General features: G+C 48.9%; 1 protein-coding gene across 1 annotated transcript in view; it reads left to right on the forward strand.

Moving 5' to 3' along the window:
• LOC136719272 (protein kinase C epsilon type) overlaps positions 1 to 25,735 on the forward strand; it is an 84,142-nt gene extending 58,407 nt beyond the window's left edge. Inside the window, exons 11-15 of the mRNA XM_066697147.1 lie at positions 7,760 to 7,914; positions 15,731 to 15,869; positions 16,087 to 16,275; positions 17,736 to 17,882; positions 20,495 to 25,735. Coding sequence (XP_066553244.1) covers positions 7,760 to 7,914; positions 15,731 to 15,869; positions 16,087 to 16,275; positions 17,736 to 17,882; positions 20,495 to 20,641 — 777 coding nt within the window. The 3' untranslated portion in view covers positions 20,642 to 25,735. The remainder of the gene's footprint in view (positions 1 to 7,759; positions 7,915 to 15,730; positions 15,870 to 16,086; positions 16,276 to 17,735; positions 17,883 to 20,494) is intronic.
• The last annotated feature ends 1,127 nt before the right edge of the window (positions 25,736 to 26,862 follow it).

The raw sequence follows: 26,862 nt of genomic DNA on the forward strand, positions 1-26,862 counted from the left end.
CACTCTTAATGAACCGCGGTTTCATCACAGCGCTCTGTCCTTAATCGGTTTTAGGATCGTTGCCACAGACTTATCGCTGTAATTACACCCCAGAAATGTAAATAATGTTATACAACTGTTTCAGGGCTTGTTTGGACGTCTTACAGACACGCTTGTGTGACACAGAAAAAGCAAGAGAAACACACCTCCGGTCGGAGAGCGCAGGAGGATTAGAGGATTATGGTTCATGCTAATGGCAGCTCACGCATTACTGGTCTTCTGGGCTTTTATATAAGAACAACATAAAGCGTCCAATCGAGAGGAGCCCATTCGCCCCATCGTGCTCGTTTGGTGTCCATTAATAACTAAGTGATCAAGGATCCTATCCAGTCTGTTTCTGAATGTTCCCACATTGTCTCTTCTGCCACATCGCTGGGGAGTTTGTTCAGATTGTGACGCCTCTCTGTGTGAAGAAGTGTCTCCTGTTTTCTGTCTTGAATGCCTTGAAGCCCAATTTCCATTTGTGTCCCCCTCAGGTTTGTGAGAATTGGGGCCCAAAATAAAGATACTATGATTATTTAACAAAGACAGAAAACAGAAAGTGCCAAATCTTCCACCGATTCTTACCACGGTAGTCAGATGGTTACATTACGTTTATGAGTTGTTTTTGTTGCCCAGTTTCGCTCTTTCTCCCCCCAGATCTGAGGCACAGTCCCTCCTCCGCGTTCCCTCTTTGTTTTGAAGTTGGTTTAGCTCCAGCGTTCACTCCCCGGCTATGGACCATCAAGTTTCATAGGAAAACATGCATGTGTCTTGGCCGGCTTTCTTGTCGTTTATTTTTGTTCTCATTCTATTAATTGTGGCATTTAATTGTATTTACTCTCCCCCTGCCAGCCGTGCACAGAGCGCGTCCGTTTAAAATGGGAGCAAATTGGTAACGCAAACAGACTCTCGTACTGAGAGTTTGTGGCTGGCAGCGTCCCAGGGAAAATAAATCAACATTTGTGTGTTTCGGTTGCTAAAATGATTAATGACATGCATTACACAATCATGTGTGTGTGTGTGTGTCTATGTGTGAGTGTCTGTGTGTGTCTGTCTGTGTGTGTGAGTGAGTGTCTGTGTGTGTTGAGTTTCTCTGTGTATGTGTGTGTGTGTGTGTGTGTGTGTGTGTGTGTTGTCAGTGTTTGTCTGTCTGTGTGTGTTGAGTGTCTCTGTGTGTGTTGAGTGTCCCTGTGTGTGAGTGTGTGTGTTGAGTGTCTGTGTGTGTATCTGTGTCTGTGTGAGTGAGTGTCGGTGTTATGTATGTGTGTGTGTCTGTGTTATATATATGTTTGTGTGTGTGTTGTGTGTCTGTCATTGTGTGTCCGTGTCCGTGTGTGTGAGTGCGTCTGTGTTATATATGTGTGTGTGTTATATGTGTGTGAATATATATGTATGTGTGTGTGTGTGTGTGTCCGTGTCAGTGTGTGAGTGTATGTCGGTGTGTGTGTGAGTGTGTGTGTTATGTGTGTGTATATATATGTATGTGTGTGTGTGTGTGTGTCCGTGTCAGTGATGGTGTTTGTCAGTGTGTGTGTGTTGTGGGGTATATACGCTCAGGCTGGCCAGTCTTGGGGGGCGTGCGTCTCTCGGGGCTGTTGTCGCTGGCTGACCCCGGCGCTGGAGCATGGGAACCTTCCACTGCGCTTGGAGAGAGCAGCGCTGGGGTCTGTGGGCAGAGGGACAAACATCTCCGCTGATCGGAGCCGTGTCTTCATCCCTCCCTCACACACACACGCACATCAGCCATTTATAACGAAAGCTGTGTTTGTCGAGCGGCCCGTCATGGGGGGCTGGCGCAGAGATCGGGTTTCTGGCAGTGTTTGCAGGCCCAGGGCCCGCTCAGCCCGTGCGCCGCTATGTACCCGGTGTCCTCCGGGACGCCCCGCTGTCCCGTCCTCTATTGTGTTCAGCCCGAGCGGAAAAAAACAAGCCTTTCATCTCCCGGCGCTGGAAACTTGGACCTTTGAAAACAGAACGAGGAGAGAGAGAGGCGAGATCAAGGGCTGAACCGGCTACCTGTGTGTGCCTGATCTGTTGGAGCACGGGGGGGCGCCGGGAACGCTGCGTGTGATACCTGGCTGGAGAGACACTCGGGCTGTTGTTGTTGTTGTTGTTGTTGTGCGAACTCGGCCGCCTCTGTGGCTGCTGACGCTGCGGACGACGATGTTGTGCGTTTGTTGTGTTGGAAAAAACATTCCTTTTCAAACGAAAGACAAAAAACTGGAGTCAAGCGGCCAGGCAGATCGAATCTGAGCCGCAGATACAGTTACTCATCTGCCGACTCCCTCTCGATGTCCAGGGAATGTCCAGGTGGTCGGCGCTGATGGCGTAACTCGCAACTCAGATTTGTGTAGCCCTCTGTCAGTTCCACGACTTGTATTCGATCCGTATATCTTGTGGCGGGGCGAAGTTGCTTGGATCGCGGCTTCGATAGGGCCAACTAATTTATTTGGAAGATCTAAAGCTTATAAATAAGAGCGATTGAGCTTTCATAGTAATTTCTATGCCCTGCGAGGAGACGAAATACCGAAATACTGAGAGAGGACCTCGAACACTCCCTCTCTCTTATTTTTTCTAAACCGATCACTGTTTCTATACACGTAACAATCCGTTCGGAGGGAATGAAAGCGGTTTCTTTAGGAAGACATTTGAATTTGGTGTTTTATTCCCCTTTCGTTTCCATCACTGCTCTCTTCCTCTCCACAAAATCATCATCATCATCAAAAATCCCTTTCTCTGAGCGCAGATCTATAGACTATACGAATAGACTTGAGCTGAACCGTATCAGGCAAACCACAGCTTTTCTACCGTCTTTTAAGAGGTACGGCAGCTCAGAACGGCACAAACAACGAAGGAATAACGAATAACCTAATAAGAAATCACCGCCGCTGGCCTCAGCAGTTGCACGCTTTGTCTGTGTTCCAGTCCGATTGTATTTACGGTGCAAATGAATGCAACCCGTCTAAAGAGTGTGATCTCTCTACCAGCGGCCAACAGGTCCTGCTCAGTTGTCTACTGTACTGTCCGTTGTGTTTGGGCAGCCCTGTCCAGCACTATCTTTAGACACAGTTTTCTAACGTGCCTGAGGATGCCCAGCTCTGGACGCGTATCTGTATCCTGGAAACTGGCCGCCCACACCTCCTCGTGACTTGTCAGAAGAGGATTTTGTTTTGTCTTGTTGTCTTGTGCGGTCGCCTGATGGCTTTTCCACATGCGCTCTGTCCGGCTATTCCTGTCCGAGTCCACTGCGTGTGTCTGTGCGTGTGTTTGTGTCGGTGCCACCTGGCCGGGCTAATGCCAAAACCACATTGTGCCGGAGAGCTTTTTTTCCCCCGTGTGAACAGCGCTGGGCTGGACGTCACTGTCCGCAGATGGGTTTGGACCTGGTGGGTCTGGGAATTTCAGAGTATAGAATATAGTATTTTCATTATAGTCAGGATCTTTTCCAATTCAATGTCAATCTGTAACTGAAGCAAGTTTTTTAAAGAAGAAACAGGCATGCCCAGTCAAACTCTGACCCGATTCGACCGCCATGGGCAGCTGTGGTCTTGGTCTCTTAAAAACATAAGACAGTGTCCAATCAAGAGGAGCCCATTCGCCCCATCGTGCTCGTTTGGTGTCCATTAATAACTAAGTGATCAAGGATCCTATCCAGTCTGTTTTTGAATGATCCCAAATTGTCTCTTCAGCCACATCGCTGGGAGTTTGTTCAGATTGTGACGCCTCTCTGTGTGAAGAAGTGTCTCCTGTTTTCTGTCTCGAATGCCTTGAAGCCCAATTTCCATTTGTGTCCCCGGGTCCGTGTGTCCTCCATGATTTTGTCCCTGTAAAGCCGCTGTTTGTGTAAAATCACATGGTCAGGAGCTGCTGGTGTGTAAGTAGGGACGTGAAACCCAGAGGACGTGACTTTGCGGTTGCTCGGGGGTCCCGCTTTGATGCCGAAGAACTTATTGGCACGTCTCGGTGAGCGGACTCGGGGGTCCCTCCTGCAAGGTGGCGGTCACCTGGGCCGGGCTGACCCGCGCCCCAAACAGGGGGCTTGTTATGTCGCTTATATAATGTGTTATGTAAGTCAAGAAGCGGCCGTTTTGAGACTAAACAATAGCTTCCTACAGCCGCCCGTCTCCTCTTGTTCACCAACAATGAGAGACACTAAACATCCACGGCTCCCGAAGAACAGCCTCGGCTTCCTCAGATAAACACCCTCAAATCTGAAGAAAATATTTCGTTTTTTTACGCGGAGATAAACCGCGAACAGTGAAGTGTGTGTTCCTGTTGTGTAAAAGCCCACAACTCTGAGATGAAGTGCTTTCTTTTAATTCGGAAGCTTAGAAACAGTATTTAGTTTGTGCCGTTTTAATTATGTAACGCTGTAAGTGCCGCTGTTGTTAAAGGCGGCTGTTACACTGATTCGGGTCGTATGTGCTGATCCGTGTTATTGCCGTGATTCGAGGCACAAACCGACGCTTCTGCATTTCTCACACTTTTGGTTTCCTTGGTTGTTTTTCTCGCCGACGTACAGACTTTTGAGGAGGACTTTTCAGGAAAGAAGGAGGAAGAACATTTTTTAACCGTGCGATCTATTTGTCCCCTAAATGAGTGTCAGTAGTTCAGTAGTTGTTTATGCTGTCCTCTCTGCTGTCCTGGCTGTTCTTGGGTCTTTTTATTATCATTTTTTAGAACACCAATGTCTTAAAAGCCTCTTAAGACGTTTGAATGTTTAAATTAATTGAAGTTCATCTTTAATGAAAAATCCATTAGAAAAAATTTGAACACCAGTCCTGATCGTTATTAGTGTCCCTGTTTTTCATGTATTTTACTCAATGCTGAGCTTTTGCCATTAATGATGAAAACCTTGTGTTGATTTGTCAATTGACACTTTCAGTAACCGACATACTTTATTTGATCCTCTGTGTTTCCAGTTATTCCTCCTCCTACAATCTTCAGTTCTTATGCTCACACACACACACACAAATAATATAATTAAGTTCCTGTAATATAAATTAAATATTTGGATTTGAAAAAATACAGCTTTTTACTTTGAGTTTCATGAAAGAAACTAGCAGAGCACTTAAGCCCTGTTAAGTGTTTCCGTGTCAATCAATGGATCATTAACAATAATAAATATATATATTTAATGCACTTATTTAAGTGGATATTTTAACATTTCAAAATTTGAATATTTCATGCTTTTGTGTCATTTTAAAAGGTTTACATTAAGCTGGAACTGTTGGTGACCTTTTTATACTCTAAATGCTTTTATTTTTTCTTGTTTGTATGTTTGTTTGTATGTATGTATGTACAGCTCTGGGAAAAAAAAATAGACCACTTAACATTGATTTCTGAACTTGGATTGGTCTCTTATTTTTTTCCAGAGATGGATGGATGGATGTATGTATGTATGTATGTATGTAGTTAGTTAGTTAGTTAGTTTACCCAGCCCTGTCCTCTGCTGTGATGTTATCAGCGTGAACAGTCTGTTCTGGGTGCAGATTTGTTGGAAATTCCTCTGTCGGCACTGTGCAAAGCACTGGTCGCGCTTTGGGTGAATCCCCATTGAACAGTCCGTGTCCGCTGTGTGTTTCAACATGTGTGCGCTGTGTATGTTTGTGCACTGCTGGGCAGAGTGCACTGTGTGTGTTTGTGTTTTGTATAGGGCTCACATGTCTTGGTGTGTGACTGCCCAGAATGTATGTAATTACATAACTGTGTGTGTGTGTGTGTGTGTGTGTGTGTGTGTGTGTGTGTGAGTGTGCGCGGCCCAGGCGAGGGCATCTCCAGCCCTCAGTGGCGGATGGGCTGCGGACCGAGCCCTCAGTGTGGGACACGCGGAGGTCAGAGTTGTTCTGGGTTTAAGGATAAACATTCCTGGCCGCCTGCCAGGCCCACACACAATACACTCTGTACTAAAATTATAATGATTTCCTGCTGTTATCAGCATCACAAAGAGAGCGACTTCTTTTCCAGGGAATGAGCAGAGAGTGCAGTACTTTTGGTTAAAGTACAGCAATTACCTGAGCTCTGGTACATATAAGGTCATTGGAGACCCTATAGGCTGTTTTCAGAACGAGACGTTGTGTAACAGTCCATTCGGGGGTCATTTTTGAGAGCAAGGAGGGTAAAGAAAGTGCATTTACCATCTCTTTCCCAAAGTAGTTTATTATTCATGCATGTTCACGTGTGCACTCTGAGTTTGAGTCCATTTCTAATTAATCGAAGTGAGAAATCTCCAATTTCGTTCTCTATAGACGATGACAAAATCGGCAAAACCAAACTGTAGAGTGAAGCGTCTACAGGTCTGTGGATAAAACACGTTGCCGCTCACACGACCGCAACGCCACGACTCTGCGCCAGTTTCCCGAGGTCGCATTTTTCGAGTTACAAAAGAAAATAATAATGATGACAAATGCTGGGTCTCTCGCCCTATCTCTGCATCTGGCCTTTCTTCCGACTGCAGGAGCCCGTGCGGTATCTGTGCATTTCTAATTAGAAGCAGGAAATGTTTATTCATGTTTGATTGGGTGGGACTGCCTGTAATTCGGGGCACTTTTAAACAAACTATTTCGGCATCCTGTTTAAATCCAGCGGCAGAAAAAAATAAAAAGAACACGAGGAGAACGAGGACGAGGTGGTCTGAACGCTTATGTAAGTCACAATAACAACCGCAGCCGGGGCGTGCGTTTAGCCGCGATAGAAATCGTCTTTGTTTCGAGGTCGGCGAGGAAAACGGTGGTTTAATCGGCTACTGAGCGGGTCATTCAATTAGCTAATTGAGATGTCACATGACCTTCAGATACTCCACTGATGAACCTGTCTGTCGGGAGGGTTGTGCTTGTTTTCTTTGGCAGTGTCCACTTCATTTAACCTGTCCAGTAATATATATTCCTACCCACCAGCAGGCTTTAGTGGTCGTCCTCTGATAAAAGGGGTGATTTGACACCTGACTGGCCGAGGGACGCACACACTCCTCGCCGGCCTCTGAAGCCGGAGCCGACGGGTAAACCGTGTTAACTGCGTTATCTTGTTTTGGAGCCTCTGTCTGACGCGTCTCTGGAGCATATGGTTCGATCTGTAATGCTGTCCGTGTCCGGTACAGAACGCACTTGAAGGAATGTCTTGGTAATCAGTGAAGCATTGTGTGGTGCTGCCTCATTATGCCAAGGAAAGGAAAATAATGGAAAGCGCATGTTCCCCATTAGCTCGGATGATGAAAGATTAGCTGTAACGTGGACAGCCTTTCCTCAGTCCGCTGGAGATCAGATGCCCACTGCGGACGAGGAAGGCACCCGGGGTGTGTGTCCCGCAGGCCGCACAGTGACTGCCCCCCTCGGGGGTGTGGTGTCACCGCCGGAGTCATACGGCACCAGCCGGCACGACAACCTTGACGTAAGACACCGAGACACACTTATCACAATCTCTCCTTCGTTTTCCATTTGATAACCAATATACCCCCTCCATTTCTGAAACTCTTTAGTTATTTATTTGTTTGTTTGTTAATTTATTTAGGTATTAATGAATATATTGTTTTTCCAGTCCATTACATCTGCGGTCGTTAGCTCTGTACTTCCCCTGGATGGTAAAAAACTATGATGGAGAAGAGAAAAGGTGTGGACAAATTATTTGTAGGGGAGAGGGAGGGAGAGAGAGCTTGCGCGACCGACCGACCGACCGACAGAGAGAGAGAGAGAGAGAGAGAGATTGGCATGCTCAATGACTCTTCGCTGGTCTTCCTCCTCAGGACCGGCTGTTCTTCGTCATGGAGTACGTGAACGGCGGAGACCTCATGTTCCAGATCCAACGCTCCCGCAAGTTCGACGAGGCGCGCTCCCGCTTCTACGCGGCGGAGGTCACCTCGGCCCTGATGTTCCTGCACCAGCACGGCGTCATCTACAGGTGAGAGACGCGGCGGGCGCCGTCCAAGCAAAGCACCTGCTGTGCCGAGATCCCTGACCCGCTTGGACTGCGCTGTCCCTCACGTCATCTGTTTCACAGCTCTTACGATGCCTTGCAGTAACCTCTCGCCCTCACTGCTGCCTTCTCTTCAGACACACTTGTGCAGTGTCTAATTAACCTGCTGATTTTTCAGGGTTGACATTTCCTTCACAGCCCTTTTCCTGGATGCAGCTTTGATTCTCATTTAAAACTCTAAACGCGTCTTTTAAAGTCGAAGTATAAAACTGTGCCATCCGTACTGCGGGCAGAGGGTTTCAAAACCATATAGGAGTCCGATGAGAGAAGGAGGAAGACAACCGCTCGAGTAAACGGCACCTTCTGTTTTGAAACCCACGGTTTGTCTGTCTGTTTTTTCCTTCGTGTGTGCAAGTCAATTACCACCGCTTGCATACGAGCGGTCCAGAGAGAGGCGTCCCACCGCAGGTCTGTCGGTCGGTCTCTCTGTCTGTTGTTTCTGCCCCTGTGCGGACAGCGGCGGGGCGCTTCCCCGCTGGGCCGGGTCTCTCCTCACAGGAAGCAGCTCGTTTGCAGATTCAGGGTTAATCAGTGCCCCCCTAAAAAGGGCCCTTCTGAGACCAGGAATCAAAGCCCCTTCCTCTTCAGCTGGACGCGCAGGAACTTGGAGACACGCGAGACAGCAAACAAATAAAAACATAAGAAAGTGTCCAGTCGAGAGGAGGCCATTCGCCCCATCCTGCTCATTTGGTGTCCATTAATAACTAAGTGATCAAGGATCCTATCCAGTCTGTTTTTGAATGTTCCCAAATTGTCTCTTCAGCCACATCGCTGGGGAGTTTGTTCAGATTGTGACGCCTCTCTGTGTGAAGAAGTGTCTCCTGTTTTCTGTCTTGAATGCCTTGAAGCCCAATTTCCATTTGTGTCCCCAGGTGCGTGTGTCCCTGCTGGTCTGGAAAAGCTCCTCTGGTTTGATGTGGTTGATGCCTTTCATGATGTTGAAGACTTGGATCAAGTCTTTTTCCCTTTTTTTTTATTGCTTCCCCACATTGTTTGGATGGAGAAAGTGAGGAGTCCACATAGACTCCTAAATCTTCAGATGCCATGAACATCCCTCTGTATCCCACAGTTTCGCTTGAACCCTCAGTCAGTCAGAGGACACAGAAATGGGTTGGGGTCGAAGGGCGCGTCAAACACGACAACAGACTGAGCGAAAGGAGACTTCGGCCTTTTACTGTAAATAAAATAAAAATCAGTGCGTTAAATCATGTTTATAAACAGTGGGAGGAATGTGTAGTGAAGTATAACAGTTTCTCAGACCCCTGCTCTTGAAATTGTACCGTTCAGCCCTCCTGCCCAGCTAGCGCTTCTGGGGAGCAGCTATACCCCGGCGCCGGGTACGAGGGGTGCGTCTGGAATTGCATTAATTCCTGCCACTGACGTCCCCGCCCCCCCGCCAGCCCTCGCTCTCGCACATGCGAACAATTCGAGAGGCCTTCAGCCGGAGAGGGATGCTCTCTGAAGAGGACATGATTACAAACATCCCCGCTGAGAGCATTTGAGTTCTCATGAAAAGCAGGATGTAAGTACAGAGGTTATATAATCTATGAGCATCTAAGTAGGAATAGATGTACACATTTGTGTTACTTGGAAAGCAGTCGATGGCTCTTGCAAGTGTGTGGTATTTTCACGGCATTCACAGAGAACAACACCAAGAGGAAACCGATATTTCTCTCCGAAGATCCCGTCGCGTCGGAGAGGAACTGGAATGTTTTTTTTTTGTGAATCCCTCAATACTCGAGGAGAAACGTTTTTGGTTTCTTGTTCCGTCACGTTGCCCCGTTTCTCAGTACTTGTTGGGAACGTGCCGTGCAGTAGCACAATACAGACAGACTCCCCCCCGCTTTGTTTCTTGCTTTGTTTGTTAAACAAGGGAATAACCCTGGTGAACCGAGTCCCGGGGGGGCTCCGCTGCTGTGCCGTCCTCTGGATCAGCCTCTGCAGTCGCTGTGGCCGCGAGGTCGGCTGTAATCGCGGCTCTGCAAAATGCAAAGGAGGGATACAGGCAATAGTGGAGGAAAAGAAAGTCACTGTTCAGCACTCGTGAGTCACAGAAATGATTTAAACACACCTGGAATCAGATTCTTGGGAAAACGATTTGAATATAAGAGTGAGAGCGATTTTCCTTTCCTCCTCCTTCTGTAGAGGCGATTAAACCTAACCACCGATGTGTGCCTGACCTTGAATTCCCAGGAAAAAGTTACAGGTTGTGTTTACTTTATTTCCTAATTTTAATATTGAAAAAGGGTTTCCTCATACTCTCCAGACCCCACACCCTGCTACTTGGGTCGCTGATTGCATGAAACAATATTAGGAATATTAGTGTAGAAAACTACCCAAGACAGGGGGTTAATTCCTCCCGCTGTCGGCAGAATCCTGTCCGTCTCCGAGCTCCCGAGTGGAGCTGCAGGCCCAGACGGATACGGCTGCAGTTCGCGGTTTGTTTATCTTATCCCCACCTAAAGCCTTTGAAAAAACCCGAAACAATTGCCTATGAGGGCCTGCCGGTGGAAGTCGCGGAGGAAAGGCAACAGCGTTTCGTTCTTGGAACCGGCACTGAGGAGATCTGGGCAACGAGAGGAACAGGGAGGGTCCCGTCTCAGTGCGGGGCCGTGGAGCGGAGCAGGGTCACAACGCCGAGCTTAAAATGGTGCAGGCAGCAACACGAATGTATCAGGAAGCTCGGGGGCCGGGTGTTTCACACAGATGATCACAGACGGCATGGCAGGGTTTGCTACGGGGGCTGAGTCACTGCTGACAAATCAGGCTGTGCTCCAGTTCTGATATTGCAGTTTATTTATATATAATCAACCGAACTGGGGACTAGTGGATGCTTCGGTCTAGAACATAAGAACATGAGACAGTGTCCAATCGAGAGGAGGCCATTCGCCCCATCGTGCTCGTTTGGTGTCCATTAATAACTAAGTGATCAAGGATCCTATCCAGTCTGTTTCTGAATGTTCCCAAATTGTCTCTTCAGCCACATCGCTGGGGAGTTTGTTCAGATTGTGACGCCTCTCTGTGTGAAGAAGTGTCTCCTGTTTTCTGTCTTGAATGCCTTGAAGCCCAATTTCCATTTGTGTCCCGGGTGCGTGTGTCCCTGCTGATCTGGAAAAGCTGCTCTGGTTTGATGTGGTCGATGCCTTTCATGATTTGAAGACTTGGATCAAGTCCCCACGTAGTCTCCTCTGTTCCAGGGTGAAAAGGTTCAGGTCCTCAGTCTCTCAGTAGGACATTCCCTTCAGACCTGGAATAAGTCTGGTTGCTCTCCTCTGAACTGCCTCTAGAGCAGCGATATCTTTCTTGAAGTGTGGAGCCCAGAACTGTCCACAGTATCCAGATGAGCTCTAACTAGTGCATTGTACAGTCTGAGCATCACTGCCCTTGTTCTCAACTCTACACTTTTGACAATATTCGCGTTTGCAAAGGTTCTCTATATTCTTATGGAATATGAAGGTACGGCTTATTCATGCCACCGCATTTTCTTCTACAATTAGTCGGGGCTGACCGTGTGACAGATTCAGGCGAGGACACGCGTCTCCATCATGGGTTCCCCGCTGGACGTAGATCTCGTCCTCCGCCCCTCATTAGCGTCGGTTGCTTAGCTCTTTGTGGATTTTCGTGATCCGTGATAATCCTTCACAGAACACAAACTGTGCCATGTCGGGGGGGTAATTAATGATACCTGGGCTGGTGTGTGGGACGGGTTGTTCCTGTTCTCCGGTGTTTGTGTTTCCATGTATCAGTCCGCCGCCTTCAGTCCTCCCAGCGCCGTACGGAAGGGCGTTTTTTTTTTTTTTTTTTGCTCCATATTAAATTGACTTTTGCTTTTCCTGACAATTCCAGGAAAAAAATGAACCAGCTGCTCACGCCAGGCACCCTGCCTTCCCACTAATGATGCATTTACTCACACCGCGCCGTAAATCCCCCCCCGAGGAAAGCAGGCGCGGTGTGAATATGCACGAGGGGACCGAGCCGCCGAGGTGGCTTACCTTTGCGTGACCCCGCCGCCCGAAACGCCACCTTCGAAAACAGCGTTCAGGCCGGTGTGTTTTCAGACTCCACATCAAGGCCTTTATTTGATTGTTTCTGAGGGAGTTGCAATCTGATCGGGTTCAGGGAGCGTGTCGCGGCCTGCCCCTCCGCAGATTAGCGCTCAGCCCGTATGCGAGGGCAGGCGATTAAAAGGTGCTGCGTATTCAAAAGGTAACTGTTCTTCGGGGGTGATGTTTGTGCCAAAAAATAAGAGAACTCTGTGACTCATCAGGGCAGCTTCCAGAGGAGAGAGGCCTTGAGAGAAAAACTCAACTCGAGGCCCGTAGAAATGAAAGCGGGAATAGATATCTTCAAGTTCAGCTCCTGACAAAGAGGACCATAGCAGTGATGTCATACTGACCTAATTTGTTCCATCCATCCCAGCCTGACGGCCCTTTCGTCTGCCACAAAATCACCCACCACAAAGGCTGGACCTGTGGCAGATATATCCCTCTATCTTCGGAGCAAGGAAACGCACGAACGAGTTTCTCACGCCAGGCAGCTGTGCTGCGGGTGACACATCCAACATAACACCCCAAGAAGTCTTTGGCCAAGCAGGCCTGGATTCCCAGTAAAGGCGGGGATATTCCCCTCACTGGAAGTGTTGCTGCCAGACCCGTCACTTCCAGTTTCCAGGTATTGGCCTAGTGGTTCCTGTCCGAGGAGTGGGAGAGGCGAGGAAGACTGGCACGACGGACGGCAACGACAGAAGTCTTGGTCATGTCAAGAATGTTGATCCAGTTGTTTTTTTATGAATAAAGGAAAGCCTGGTTATGTATCTCTGGGCTCCAGGCTGCTGTTTAACCAGCTAAGAAACGTGCATCAAGTTGTGCTGTATTAACCTTCGACTTTGTAGGCTGTTTTTGTTTGTTTTGTTTTTCTGCCATTGTGGTTCTCGTATCACAGATCGTTCTCAGAGAAAGTCAATAGTTTGATGAACCGATGCCCCCTCCCTGGACGGAAACACACTATTTTTAGTCCGATTGATGGCAAAGTTGAATTATTTACTCGTTTGTTCATTCATTTGTTTGTTTTTGTTTAGTTTCTTTTGTTTTTATCAGGTTTATTTTGTCAGAGGACTGCAAATTGTGAGTATAAATAAACCCCTGTCGATTCTTTAAGAGGAAAAAACAGAACAAGATACAGAATCTGCAGAAACAAATGCTAAATAACAATGAGACACGCCTGTGACGGGGATTCATTCATACGCGAGGCCGACAGGGGTGTCACCGCGAACGCACCGGTCATGTGATCGTCCTGGCGGAGAGCGGCATTGTGGGACAGTTTACCTACAGAGACGCTACTGGAGCAGCTCTGTGCTCTGAGAGCGGGGGGCTCTGGGTACGTCATGGAAAATAACTCTGGATTGATATGAAACAGGAAATGCTTTCAATCGCGTCTGATTAGTGCAGCCTTTTCTCTGGTCTGCGTGTGTGTGTATGTACGTGCGTGTGTGTGTGTATGTGTGTGTGTGCCCTGACCCAGGCTGTTGTTTGTAGAAGCGGAACAGAACATGTCACTGCTGACATCATAATGTAAGTCACGTTTTTCGCTTTATTTTTCTGTTTTATGAATATGTCACTTATTCAATGTTATAGAAGGAAAAGACGCGTCACTGCAACGATGGAGGCTTTGATTCGTGTTCCCAGACTGCCGTCCCGTTTGGTTACATCCCGGGACGCACACAGGTGTTCTACATTTTATTATTCGGGAGTTTCAAGCTCCCGTTCAGATGAGTTCTCGGGGAATCCGTTATCTGATGATTCCCAATCGCCGTGATCGATCGCCGGCTCCGGGAAGTCAGGGCTGAAGACGAGAACCGCAGCGACTGACAGCATCTTCAGCGTATGTTTTCCAAGTTCAGCGGTGAGGGGGTGGCTGTGGACGTGTAGGGCGTGACGCGGATCCCGTGGAAAACGTGTGCCTGGTGTGTTCATACCTCTTCCCTCTCCAGCCCCCGAGGCAAAGAAAACACAGTTTTCGAGCCCCTCAGCCCCGGCCCCCCAACCTCGGGATCCTAGTCGAATGGCACCTCGACATGAATGGCATCTGCGAAGTGATGTTGACATTCTTCAGGCGATCAACCATCAAACCCTGACCTTCTGGTTTCATGCCACCCTGTGGTGTGTCATCAGAGCAGCCTTATCTGCAGATGGGCTTTACATGTGGTTTTGATAAGAAAAGAAGCGCAGAAAGCGCCAGAAGCAGGGGGTTTCTCTCTGCTGCCCTCGGTGCCTCCTGGGATTAGGATACCTGTATTTGTGTTCATTGCTCTTGATTGAAACATTGGGATTATAATGTATGAAGGGAAACCTCGCTCTCTCTCAGCGTTGAGGGTGATGACACTGTTTGAAATGGATATTTAACACTTAATTCTACAGCGAACCTTCCTAGTAATTCTTCCATCTTTGATTTCTTACTCTCTCTCTTTGCATCATAAAAACTTGTCTTTCAAAACCACACCTTTTCTCCGATTTAATCACTCGGTGCATCCCAAACTGCATCGGTCCTGTCAAGAGTACGTCTCCAGTTAGTGAAAGTAAAATCTTCCATGGCCGACGTTTCCTCCTGGTTTCCTCGTCAGTATCTTTCCGTGTTCCTCACTAGGAGTCAGGTTGTTTTAATGACAGCCGCTGTGAAAACGGTAAAGCTGCCGCCCGCTTTCGATTCGCCGAGCCGCTAGGTTCAGCCCTTCTCCGGATCGCAACATCCGTCCCACTTTGTGGCCAGATAGGTGGTGTTTGAGAGGCATTTACAGCAGTGAAGGAGAAACTAATGGGTGGCAGCAGGATCCGTCTGCTGCGGTCCGGAGGCGTCGGCTGCATCTGAGGATGAATCAATCGAGGGAGGACGTGTGAGACAATGCCGGCCTGTCAGCTCCTGGAAAAGGACGGTGCACTTTGTTCCGGCACGGGTCTTCCCAGCAGCCGCGCGGAGATGAGGAGAGCAGGTGCAGAAGTCTTTGGCCAAGCAGGCCTGGTTTAGCCGACGCAAGGACGGCACAAGCAGAATGGGGCCGTCAGCACGTGGCGAACGAGGGCACGAGGGGTGTGGAGAGGACAGTCCAGCCAGTAACCCTTGTACAGCTCTTGTGCGTCATTCCTCACCCCGAGTTCAATCAGGACGCGGCTCTAGGAGGAAGAAACTGAAATATGTAGCCTGCGTGCAAACCCGTGGTGACGCCAGGATCTCTGGAGCAGAACGAGACCCCTCGGCCCGGCATCTTCACACGGGCTCTGCGCTGGCGAGTCTCCCTTCCACGGCACCTGACAAGGCGATGATCTGTAATTGGCTTTCCCCCTCCTCGGCCCGAGGCGGCGGTTGCAAAACTCGACGACTGCAGGACGTATAGGGGGACCAGCCGCATTCCTTGTAGTCGTGTGGATTTAAATGTTTGTTTTAAATGTGAAATTCCTCAGATTGTTCGGTCAGATACTGTGGAAGAAAAACTAATTGAAAAATAAATTGTAGTGTTTGTTCAGTGTCTCTTATCTGTTGTTTTCGATTTGTCACATGGCTAACTCTCTTCCTGTCCAAATTGTCTTCTCCGTGCCAAATTATAGTGGGACGGGGTCAGTGACGCAGGATTACGTTTGCAGAGTTGGTACAACACTAATCTCCTTCCCTTGGAAACGTTTCTCCTCTAACGCTCTGTCCTGGCAGGCCTTGGCTCCCCTCCCTCATCTCGTCTCTCTCTTTCTTGCAGAGATTTAAAACTGGACAACATCCTACTGGATGCAGAGGGACACTGTAAGCTGGCGGACTTCGGCATGTGCAAGGAGGGCATTCTCAATGGAGTGACCACCACCACGTTCTGCGGCACCCCCGACTACATCGCCCCCGAGGTACGGCGCTCGGGGCGGCTGTGGCTTTAGCGGGTCTTCTCGGTGGCGAGTGGGAACGAATCCTGGGGGAGCAAAACATTGGGCTGGGGTTAGAAGACTTTCCCACAGCATTGTAATGTGTTGTGCTCCGCTGTGTCTCAATGGTGGAGGACTGGGCTCACTCCCGGTGCATTGTGGGAAGACCGGGCTCACTCCCTGTCCTGTGTCTCTGTCCCAGATCCTGCAGGAGCTGGAGTACGGCCCCTCGGTGGACTGGTGGGCCCTGGGGGTGCTGATGTACGAGATGATGGCGGGACAGCCCCCCTTCGAGGCCGACAACGAGGACGACCTGTTTGAGTCCATCCTGCATGACGACGTTCTCTACCCCGTGTGGCTCAGCAAGGAGGCAGTCAGCATCCTCAAAGCGGTCAGTGTCCCCGTCCGGAGTCCAGCCTCGCTCTCTGCCCATCTGTCCTCTCCACCCATCTGTCCTCTCCACCCATCTGTCCTCTCCACCCATCTGTCCTGCGTCTTCCTGGCTCCCCTCTCGCCTTCCCCCTCTCCTCCCCGTCTCCCTTCTCCCTTCTCCCCTCTCCTCCCTGTGTCCTGCGTCTTCCTGCCTCTCCCCTCTCTCTCTCCTCTCCTCCTCTCTCCTCTGTCATGCATCTTCCTGCCTCCCCTCTCCCCTCTCCCCTCTCCTCCCTGTGTCCTGCGTCTTCCTGCCTCCCCTCTCCCCTCTCCTCCCTGTGTCATGCATCTTCCTGTCTCTCCTCTCCTCTCCCTTCTCCTCTCCTTTCCCTCCTCTCCTTCTGTTTCTTCTCTATTAATCTTCATCTGATTAGCTAAGTACGCTCTGTGCTGGGAGTTCAGGCAGAGTTCGAGGGGCCCTGGGATAAATTACACTTCTTGTGGGAACAGGACGAGATATTTGTGATCCCGGTGCTCGGGAGTGCATCAGCTGCCGGGCCGAGAGACACCGGGGGGCCATGCCGCTGTGCATCCCCTCACCTCGCCCGGGTCTGCCGTGTGTGTGTGTGTGCGTTTTGTTATTTTCCGGGGAGTTTTCCATAATTTATCCTCCAGTTTACCTTGGCGGTTGTGCTCCATGACACGGCATCTTCGGTGCCTGGACGTTCCCCTGGCGCTTACCCAAGCCCCCTCGGGTCTCTGGTTGTGGGGGGGAGCCAGCTACGGCCGGCACAGATCAGCGTTGTGAGCGCCAGGCTCCGGGGCGGTGGGGGACTAAGAGTCCTGCCTCTGGGAGAACAGGAAAGGCTGTGCAAGGCGTGGAGTTATTTCAGTGCTCAGGCTCACGTTGGGACGGCTGCCTGGACCCTCCGGTTTCCTCGCATTGTGCTCCGGGAGTGACGCGGTGACCCAGTGGGCGCCGGCAGCTTCCCAGCCCAGCGTCCTGGGACGCGTGTCCCTCAGAGCACCAGGAGAGGGGAGCAGGGTGGCCTGGGTGGCGGGGGGGCACTGGGATGAGGTGCACTGGGATTTTTTCCTCACCAGTGTTGGGAGGAGATCACCGGGGTCATCTGGCGGACGCCTGCTCCCAACACTGGTGAGGAAAGAACCTGAACTTGGATGTGAAATATTTTCACTGCAAACCGTCCACTCCACACACTCTTAGTGAACTGCAATAGCGCTTTTCTGTCAAAGTCAACCCACCCCCACCCCCCCCACTCTCGAGAGCGTACGACGTGTGGAAGGAACAAAAACACAACCTCACACAAAGATGGAGTGAATAGCCGGGTCCAGGACTAGCACTAATTAAGAAAGCGCTGAAGGGTGCTTGAGAAAAACTAGGTGTCTCATTGTGGAGAGAGCACGTTCCACACCTGCTCACTCTCTCTCTCCCTCTCTCTCTCTCTCCTGCTCCCTCAGTTCATGACAAAGAGCCCCAACAAGCGCCTGGGCTGCGTGGTGTCGCAGGGTGGGGAGGAGGCCATCAAGCAACACCCCTTCTTCAAGGAGATCGACTGGGTCATGCTGGAACAGAGGAGGATCAAACCCCCGTTCAAACCGCGCATCGTGAGTAACCGGCCCGACAATGAACGTGCGTTGTGGTGTAGGCGCTGGGCTGATTCGCCGTATGAAACGGTGATCCGTACGTTTGGGGCCGGCAGAAATAGCTGTTGAGGGAAACGCACTTAAATTGATTTTAGTGGTGAAATTACACACACATCTCGGTCTGGGTTTGTGTTAGAGTCCCCAGTTGACGTCAGTAGGGTTAGGGTTGTATTTCTACTGGGTTAACTGGCTCATGTAGACTTGTATGGGCTTAGCTTGAAATGTTGGGGTTGGCTAAGGTTGGGGTTCATCTTGAAATGGGCCAGGTGACCTACTGGTGTAACATCCGTGTCCTGTAGGTTCTCTGTTGTTTGGCATATTAATAGCTCCACCAGCTTTTACTGAATATTTAAATATTTACAACGCAAAATTATAATTTAAATCCCAGACGCAGTTGAAGTGTCTTTCAATCATGTGTCATATTTAATGTGATTTAGTGTGAGCGGCACTGATGAGGTCGAACCCAGGAAAACACTTCAGTTAGAGGCACAGCACCACCGCTGGTGGTTAGAGGTTTCCGTGGTGGGGCCTCAGAGGAGCTTCCGTTGAACCAGCAGATGACAGCGCCCAACCTGCCGAACCTGTGTACAGTGAGGGAAAAAAGTATTTAATCCCCTGCTTATTTTGTATGTTTGCCCACTGACAAAGAAATGATCAGTCTATAATTTTAATGGTAGGTGTATTTTAACAGTGAGAGACAGAATAACAACAACAAAATCCAGAAAAACGCATTTCAAAAAAGTTATAAATTGATTTGCATGTTAATGAGGGAAATAAGTATTTGATCCCCTATCAATCAGCAAGATTTCTGGCTGCCAGGTGTCTTTTATACAGGTAACGAGCTGAGACTCTCTTAAAGGGACTCTCCTAATCTCAGCCCGTTACCTGTATAAAAGACACCTGTCCACAGAAGCAATCAATCAATCAGATTCCAAACTCTCCACCGTGGCCAAGACCAAAGAGCTGTCCAAGGATGTCAGGGACAAGATTGTAGACCTACACAAGGCTGGAATGGGCTACAAGACCATCGCCAAGCAGCTTGGTGTGAAGGTGACAACAGTTGGTGTGATTATTCGCAAATGGAAGAAACACAAAATAACTGTCAGTCTCCCTCGGTCTGGGGCTCCATGCAAGATCTCACCTCGTGGAGTTTCAATGATCATGAGAACGGTGAGGAATCAGCCCAGAACTACACGGGAGGATCTTGTTAATGATCTCAAGGCAGCTGGGACCATAGTCACCAAGAAAACAATTGGTAACACACTATGTCGTGAAGGACTGAAACCCTGCAGCGCCCGCAAGGTCCCCATGCTCAAGAAAGCACATGTACAGGCCCGTCTGAAGTTTACCAATGAACATCTGAATGATTCAAAGGAGTGTTGTGGTCAGATGAGACCAAAATTGAGCTCTTTGGCATCAACTCAACTTGTCGTGTTTGGAGGAGGAGGAATGACCCCAAGAACACCATCCCCACCGTCAAACATGGAGGTGGAAACATTATGCTTTGGGGGTGTTTTTCTGCTAAGGGGACAGGACAACTGCACCGCATCAAAGGTACGATGCACGGGGCCATGTACCGTCAAATCTTGGGTGAGAACCTCCTTCCCTCAGCCAGGGCATTGAAAATGGGTCGTGGATGGGTATTCCAGCATGACAATGACCCAAAACACACAGCCAAGGCAACAAAGGAGTGGCTCAAGAAGAAGCACATTAAGGTCCTGGAGTGGCCTAGCCAGTCTCCAGACCTTAATCCCATAGAAAATCTGTGGAGGGAGCTGAAGGTTCGAGTTGCCAAACGTCAGCCTCGAAACCTTAATGACTTGGAGAGGATCTGCAAAGAGGAGGGGGACAAAATCCCTCCTGAGATGTGTGCAAACCTGGTGGCCAACTACAAGAAACGTCTGACCTCTGTGATTGCCAACAAGGGTTTTGCCACCAAGTACTAAGTCGAAGGGATCAAATACTTATTTCCCTCATTAACATGCAAATCAATTTATAACTTTTTTGAAATGCGTTTTTCTGGATTTTTTTGTTGTTATTCTGTCTCTCACTGTTAAAATACACCAACCATTAAAATTATAGACTGATCATTTCTTTGTCAGTGGGCAAACGTACAAAATCAGCAGGGGATCAAATACTTTTTTCCCTCACTGTATGAGGGCGTTGTGTGTGTCTGAGGGACAGCACATCAGTTCTCGGGGGGTGGGTGGGTGAGACGGGTCTGTGATCAGACACAGGTGCCCTCCTGAACTTTATTCAACTGCCTCCGACAGCATCTCGTGTAGGATCTCGGCCCAACTGGTAGAACTGGTCTGATTGTGTGGATTCTCCAGGTGGTTTTGGCTGCAAGGCGTGAATTTCCTCTCCAGCTACAGTAGAGTGCAGCTCTGTCCCCCCCCAGGGTAGGACAATTCATTAACCTGAATGATTAGGCTTGCAGCTGCCTGACCTGGGGGGAGGTCTCGTCGTGAGTGTTGTGTCGGGGTCGGGGCAGTTTACAGGTGCTGCGCAGGACAGCCTGGTTCACAGCGGGGTCCTTCCCTGATACGATTTCTTCCTGCGTGCTTTTTCAGAAAACCAAAAGGGACGTGAACAACTTCGACCAGGACTTCACACGCGAGGAGCCGGTGTTGACGCCGGTGGAGGAAACCATCATCCGGCAGATCAACCAGGACGAGTTCAAGGGCTTCTCGTACTTCGGGGAGGAGTCCCTGTCCTAAGACCGCCTTCCCCCCCCAACCTCCACGGCCTCTGCACCGAGCGCCGCCGAGCTGCAGACCAGAGGAGCAGCGACTCGCCCCGAAATCTGCCCGCCCGGACCTCCACCGCTCCTCTCCGGCCCCGGCCCGGCCGAGCGGTCCGGTCTGCAATTTGCTTTGGGGCTCTCGCTCGTGAAACACTCCTTTTGTGTGTGTGTGAGAGTGTGTGTGTGTTTGATCGTCCTGAACAGAAAAGGACTTTCACTCTCTCTCTCTCTCTCTTTCCATCTCCCGCACACACTTTTTACTTTCTCTTTGCTTTTCTTCGTTCTGTTCGTTTCCCAGAACGTGGTACACGTGTCACACAGCCTCACAGAGAAGTGTCCACAGAAGTGAGTTTTCCAGACAATTTTTATGAGAGACAGACCAGCGACATTTTCTCTGCCCTTCTCCCTCAGCGCACACCCAGTTTCACACCCCGCACTGACCGGTGCCGAGTTTAGGAAAATGCCAGGGGTCCGACCTGCGCACAGACCTCCCGATTACAATAAACCAGAATCGCCACTGGTGAACCGCAAGTTTTCTCCTCCCCCGAAGATGGAAGTAGGCCAGAAAACAGCAGACGCCTTGCTGAGGGCGCGGGTGTTTAGTAGAGGTTAGTCTGAGTACTCTGCTACACACTGGAAGTCAATTTCCGGTTATCATAACATAACATAACAAACACGTTAACCACCAGAGGAAAACATACCAGAGATAAAAACAAAGACCACATCGAAAAACAGACGCAGCTCTGCATCGTGACGTCTGCTCTCAAACGGTTCCAGGTAACTGTAACACAATGAAACTGACAGGCGTACGATCCACATTCATTTAAAAAGGATGTCCTCAGCACAGATTCGGAGACTCGACCCCCGTGGGGTCAGTGTCTCCTGGACCGCGGCGAGGCCGAGACCTTTGGCAGCGCAACAGTCGCTGCTCTGTGTCGGGTTTCCTGCTGCGGACTACACACAGGCAGGAGTGTCAGTCCCTTCGAACACGTTCAGCTCTGTGTTACACAGTCGTTGAGAAAGCTTGTTACTCTGAGACACTTGAGTCCTCGATAGTCTGGGCAGAAATGATAGTTTGAGATCCCCAGAACGGGATAATGTCGTGTAACTGTCGGTGCTGAGGGTCGTCTCATCCAGAGAGGAAACGCAATCGATGCACCATATTGTATTGATAGAGAAACTGTGACTGCAATTAAAAACGACGACCAAAAGATTCCATTTCGTTTTGTTGTATTGAGATCTGTGAAGCTCACGGGTTTTTCTGCACAGACGCCCCCCCCGCCCTCGTTGTTTTCTGTCCTCCTGAGGTTTTCTCCTCCGGCGCTGCGATGAAACCCTTCTCTGGCCACTTCTCCCTGGCTGCAGCTTCACCGGTGCGCTTCACTTCCCGAGGCTTGTGTACGACCCCCCCGCGGTCGCACTCTTGGTTTCTTTCGTCGGAGAGGATGATTATTTATTTATTTCTTACATTTAAATTGCTTTCGTGCATAGTTTAGATTGTGCATTGTTTTGGGGGAGACAAAACAAAAAAACAACGTAATTTATTGCATTCACAGAGCAGGAGCACCCCCCCACTAGAATACATTTCCTGAACCAAATTGACAGTAATATTGATTGTATTGGAGAACAGAAATCTATTGCAACAACAACAACCAAGTTCATGTTACAGTTACACACTATCAGAATTTGATAGGAAAGTATTTAAAAGAAAACAAAACTTGTCTGAAGATCAAACTTTTAAACAAAACTGACAATTTCCGCAATGTACAGATTTGCCTTTTTTTTTGTGTGTGTTTGGGGTAACTTTTGTGGACGATGTTACTTATTATTTAAGAAGAAGAAAAAAAAAACGTTACCCACTGTAGATATGCTAATAGTGTTATTGTAGTTCATTTCTAAATATTCCTGGTGTGCGTGTGCGTGTGCGTGTGTGAGAACGCGTGCCTGTTTGTACAAGTGCCCCTCGAAGGTGTTTTTATTTCCGTCGTGTGTGTTTTTGTTTTTTAAGAAGATTTTACTGGATCGTCTTGTTGTGCAATTGTCGGTTGTCCGCGCAGGCGTTCCTGCTGCCGAACAAGACTCGTGTTTGTGTTGGTGGGGGCGACACGGACACTACAGACAGAGCGTGTCCCCCCCTGTACAGAAGATACTCTGTATATAATCTCTGCTGCAAAGCCTGTGAATTTCTTTGAACATAGAGGTGTCAATCGCTGCATGGTCAGGCCTGCTCTATATGTATTAGTCTAAGAGATAACGATGCGTTTTAATGTCCATGTGCAATACTCTGTATGTGTATATGTTTTATTTTTTTATTTGCTCTTTGTGTCGAACGGTTTTGTGTTCTCTCTCTTGTTTTTGGGGGGTGGGATTGGGGTTAGTTTGGTCATGACTGGTTGTCGTACAGTGTGTCGGCCCTCTGGCGTGGATCGGTTGGACGCTCACGGTGGCGCGTTAATAACGACCCCTCGAGCTCGGCCGGCACCCCGGTGCGAGGGCCTCGGGGGCGGTCCGCTGCTCTCCTCCTCTCCCTCGTCCCGCGGCTGTTAAGGGCTGGCCACAAAAGGTGTCGAGCGATGTGGTCCCAAGTCCCCGTCTGGTTCTGTGTTCTTCGCTCGTCGATGTGGATATTTTGGTCTGATCGGTGCCTAATTCAGGGGCTCCTCGGTGTCTTTTATAGTAGTGGTTGTCATACTCTAGTGGTTTTGTTAAGAAGGTTATCTTTAATCCGATAGGTGAGAACCTCTGTGCGATTCTGCATTTCAGTTTCAGTCCTCGACAAAACACTGCTTCCGAATCTGGACGGTGAACCGAACAAGAACCAGGACTGGCGCAGTATTATTCATTTGTGTGTCGAGAGTGGATCCAGAAATGCGAGCAGTTTGTGGTAATGCACCTAGGGAAGTAATCTTGACCACGGGGCAGGGCGGCCCCTGTAGTGTAAGAGCACCTCAGGCTCCTGCGGAGTGGCGGAGGTCTCGGGCTCTTGAATCGCAGCCAGTGCAGCTCCAACCAGCGCCCGCTTGATGTGAGACCGCTGGAGTCCCATCCGACACGACGAGAGCCCCGAGGCACAGGAAGTGACGGGGCGGGTCTGTGGCTCTGGGCCGGCCCTGTGACTTGACCGAGTCCGGGCTTCCAGGTCCATCGCGTCCGGAGTCTGAGCAGCAACATGTCAGGAGTACGGAGGCATGTGTAACAGCTGGAATAGCATGCTTGATTTATTAAGTATATTAGAACATTATTGTGTGACTTAATAATATTAACAACAATCAAGGTACATTTGATTCGCCACAGATACACAATCTGTCAGACAACTAATCGATAAATTGTAGCAGTCACAGCCTGGATACGGGCGTCCGCTAAGAAATATAATAATAATAGTAATAACAATAATAATTATAATAGTGGAGCACTGTGCTCTTCTCCGCAGCTGTTTTCATTCCACGCGCAGCTAACGCCCTCACAACACACAACCGCCTGAGAACTGGGCCGTTACATGTTACACAGCACGAACCCCGTCACATTGTTTATTTTCTATTTCTTCGCATGTTTATTATTGTTTGTGCCCCCCTGGCTCTTTCTAAATAGGTTCTTCACCGTTTCCACGCGCAGGCGGCCGCGGAATAAGACAAGAAAAGCCGCTTCGCTGTCCTACAGTGAGAGAATCGGTTCTGTCGTTACACATATAGCTGTGTTGTATAGTTGTCTGCTTCAGAGTATTGCGCCGTTATGTTCTCTGTCTGCTGCACGCGTGTCAGCGTGTGGGGACCATGAATCGTTCATGCACAAAACCAGATCAATGTAGCGGACTTTGTAGCACCACCAGTAGCAGCGGCTGGCGGGGGTCCGGGGTCTCGCAGCGGGATTCACAAACTCCTGTAGCGCTTGTGCTTTTACCACTTCATTGACCTTAACATCGATGTGTAAATTAGACGCACAAGAAGAAACCAGGAGAAACCCGTGTTCTTCACCTGGTTTTTAAGAGGTTGAACCCATTTTGACCGTCTGCATTGTCGGCAGCCCTTGACAGCCCCTCGAAACCCCCGCGTCTGACATCAAAGTGGCCTTTTGAGATGCGAACAACGAATCCGAGCAAAAAAGCGAGGGAAAGCGGCCTTGGACCCGCGGCGAGAGCCACGCTTTCCACACGTATGCGCAGGTGAACTCGTGTGTTGCGCTGTGCTGAAGAAGGAGAAACGGAGAGGATTTACTTTACCTTGATTTCTCTTTTGATTTCTGAACAGTATACATACAGTTTATGCATAATGTGAAGGGATTTGAAAGCAGAGACTTTCAAAGAGAGACGGATCGCAGGCTATGTAATTAAAGACACTCCCGGCCGGTTCCTATGTTTCACGGTGACGGTGCACACAAGCCATTTGAATGTTGGAAATCACAAACGATGCTTTATGGAGGGCGGTGGTTCTGTGTCCGCTAAATCTTTCACTTCATCCTGTCTGTCTGTCTGCTGCATGTCTGTCTCTCTCTCTCTCTCCGTGTCTCTCTGTCTCCCCGTATGTGTCTGTTCAGATTCTTTTGGTCCACGCTTTCTCTGGGGCCCTCTCCCAAGGACACCCCGTCACACCCCAGCCTTGTCCGGCACCACGATGGCCGTCCTCCAAGCGACGTGTCACGCCGAACTGTATCTGTCTCGTCTTTCTGCTTCACTTATTACTTTCAAATAACTCGTCAAAGGAAAACGAGTCTCTTTCTATAGGAAACACATTTTGTTCTGTTGTCGAATCATTGAGGCGTTAAACCGATATACAGAAACCACCAACAACAGGCTGAAAAATTACCTCTTTAAGTGCAAAAATGTGTCTGGCAGAATATTGTAAAATAAATAAATAAGTATATATATAACTATATATATATATAATTTTAGTTTCTGTGTTGTGAAGCTTTGTATGTACAGAAGTATGTTCCTTATCGATGTATTTTGAACCTCTTGCCATCCATTAGTGTTATTTCATTGTGAGCATTTTACTGTGTGCCAAATGTACTGTATTCAAAAGGATGTGAATGTGTATTGTTTGTTTTGGAACCTATTAAATACTATGATGTCAAAGTGAATCCGTGTCTGTTTATTAAGTGCATTTCTAAGCGTTTGCAGAAAGAGTTTAGCTTTTTCTTCCACCCAGACATTGGCTGAGGCTCGTAGCCCTGAATTTCCAGTGTGGCTTTGGCTGTGTGTTTGGGGTCATTGTCTTGCTGGAAGATTAATCCTCTCCCAAGTCCCAGGTCTGCAGACTTCAGCAGGTTTTCTTCCAGGATTTCTCTGTACCTTCTGTCTTTACAAGGTTTCCAGGCCCTGACACACGTTCTCAGGATGATGTGCGGTGTTAGTCTTGCACCAAACGTAGCGCTGAGCGTTGAGGCCAGAAAGCTCTATCTTGGTTTCATCAGACCAGAGAATCTTCCTCCACTTGGTCTCAGAGTCTCCACATGCCTTCTGGCAAACTCTAGCCCAGATTTGATGCGAGTCGTTTTCTCTCCCATAAAGGCCACTTTTGTTGCAGTAGCCCAGTGTGTCCCAGCTCAGCCGTGGAAGACTGTGACTCTGTAGAGCTGCCATAGGCCTCTGGGTGGCCTCCCTGACTAGTGCCCTTCTTGCCCAGATACCCAGTGTTTGAGGACGGCCTGATCTAGGCAGATTCACAGTTGTGCCGTATTCTCTCCTTGTCTTAATAATGGACTTTACTGCTCCGGGGAGATTCAATGCCTTGGAGATGTTTTTATATCCGACCCCTGATTGGCGCTTCTGAAGAACCTTATTCCGGATTTGATTTGAATGTTCCTTCATCTCCGTGATGTAGTTTTTTGTTAGGAATTGTACCGACTGTGGGACCTCCCAGAGACGGGTGTATTGAACCTGAAATCATGTGACTCACCTTCACTGCCCAGAGCTGGACTCCACTCAACTAATCACGTGACTTCTCAAGACGATTGGTTTCACCAGCTCAATCAGGTGCGTCAGGGGTGATTACTTATGCATTCAAGTGTTTTCTGTTTTGTATTTGTCATTCATTTAAAACAATTTGCAGATTATATTTCTCTGGACAGATTATGGACATTTTCAGGCGTTGATCAGTGGCAAAAACTCCGGATTAAATCCATTCTGATTCCGTGTTGTAACACAATGAAATGTGGACAAGTCCGAGGGGGGTGAATACTTTTGAGAGCCACCATAACGTG

This window comes from Amia ocellicauda, chromosome 23 (genome assembly GCF_036373705.1).
Source record: "Amia ocellicauda isolate fAmiCal2 chromosome 23, fAmiCal2.hap1, whole genome shotgun sequence".
NCBI lineage: Eukaryota > Metazoa > Chordata > Actinopteri > Amiiformes > Amiidae > Amia > Amia ocellicauda.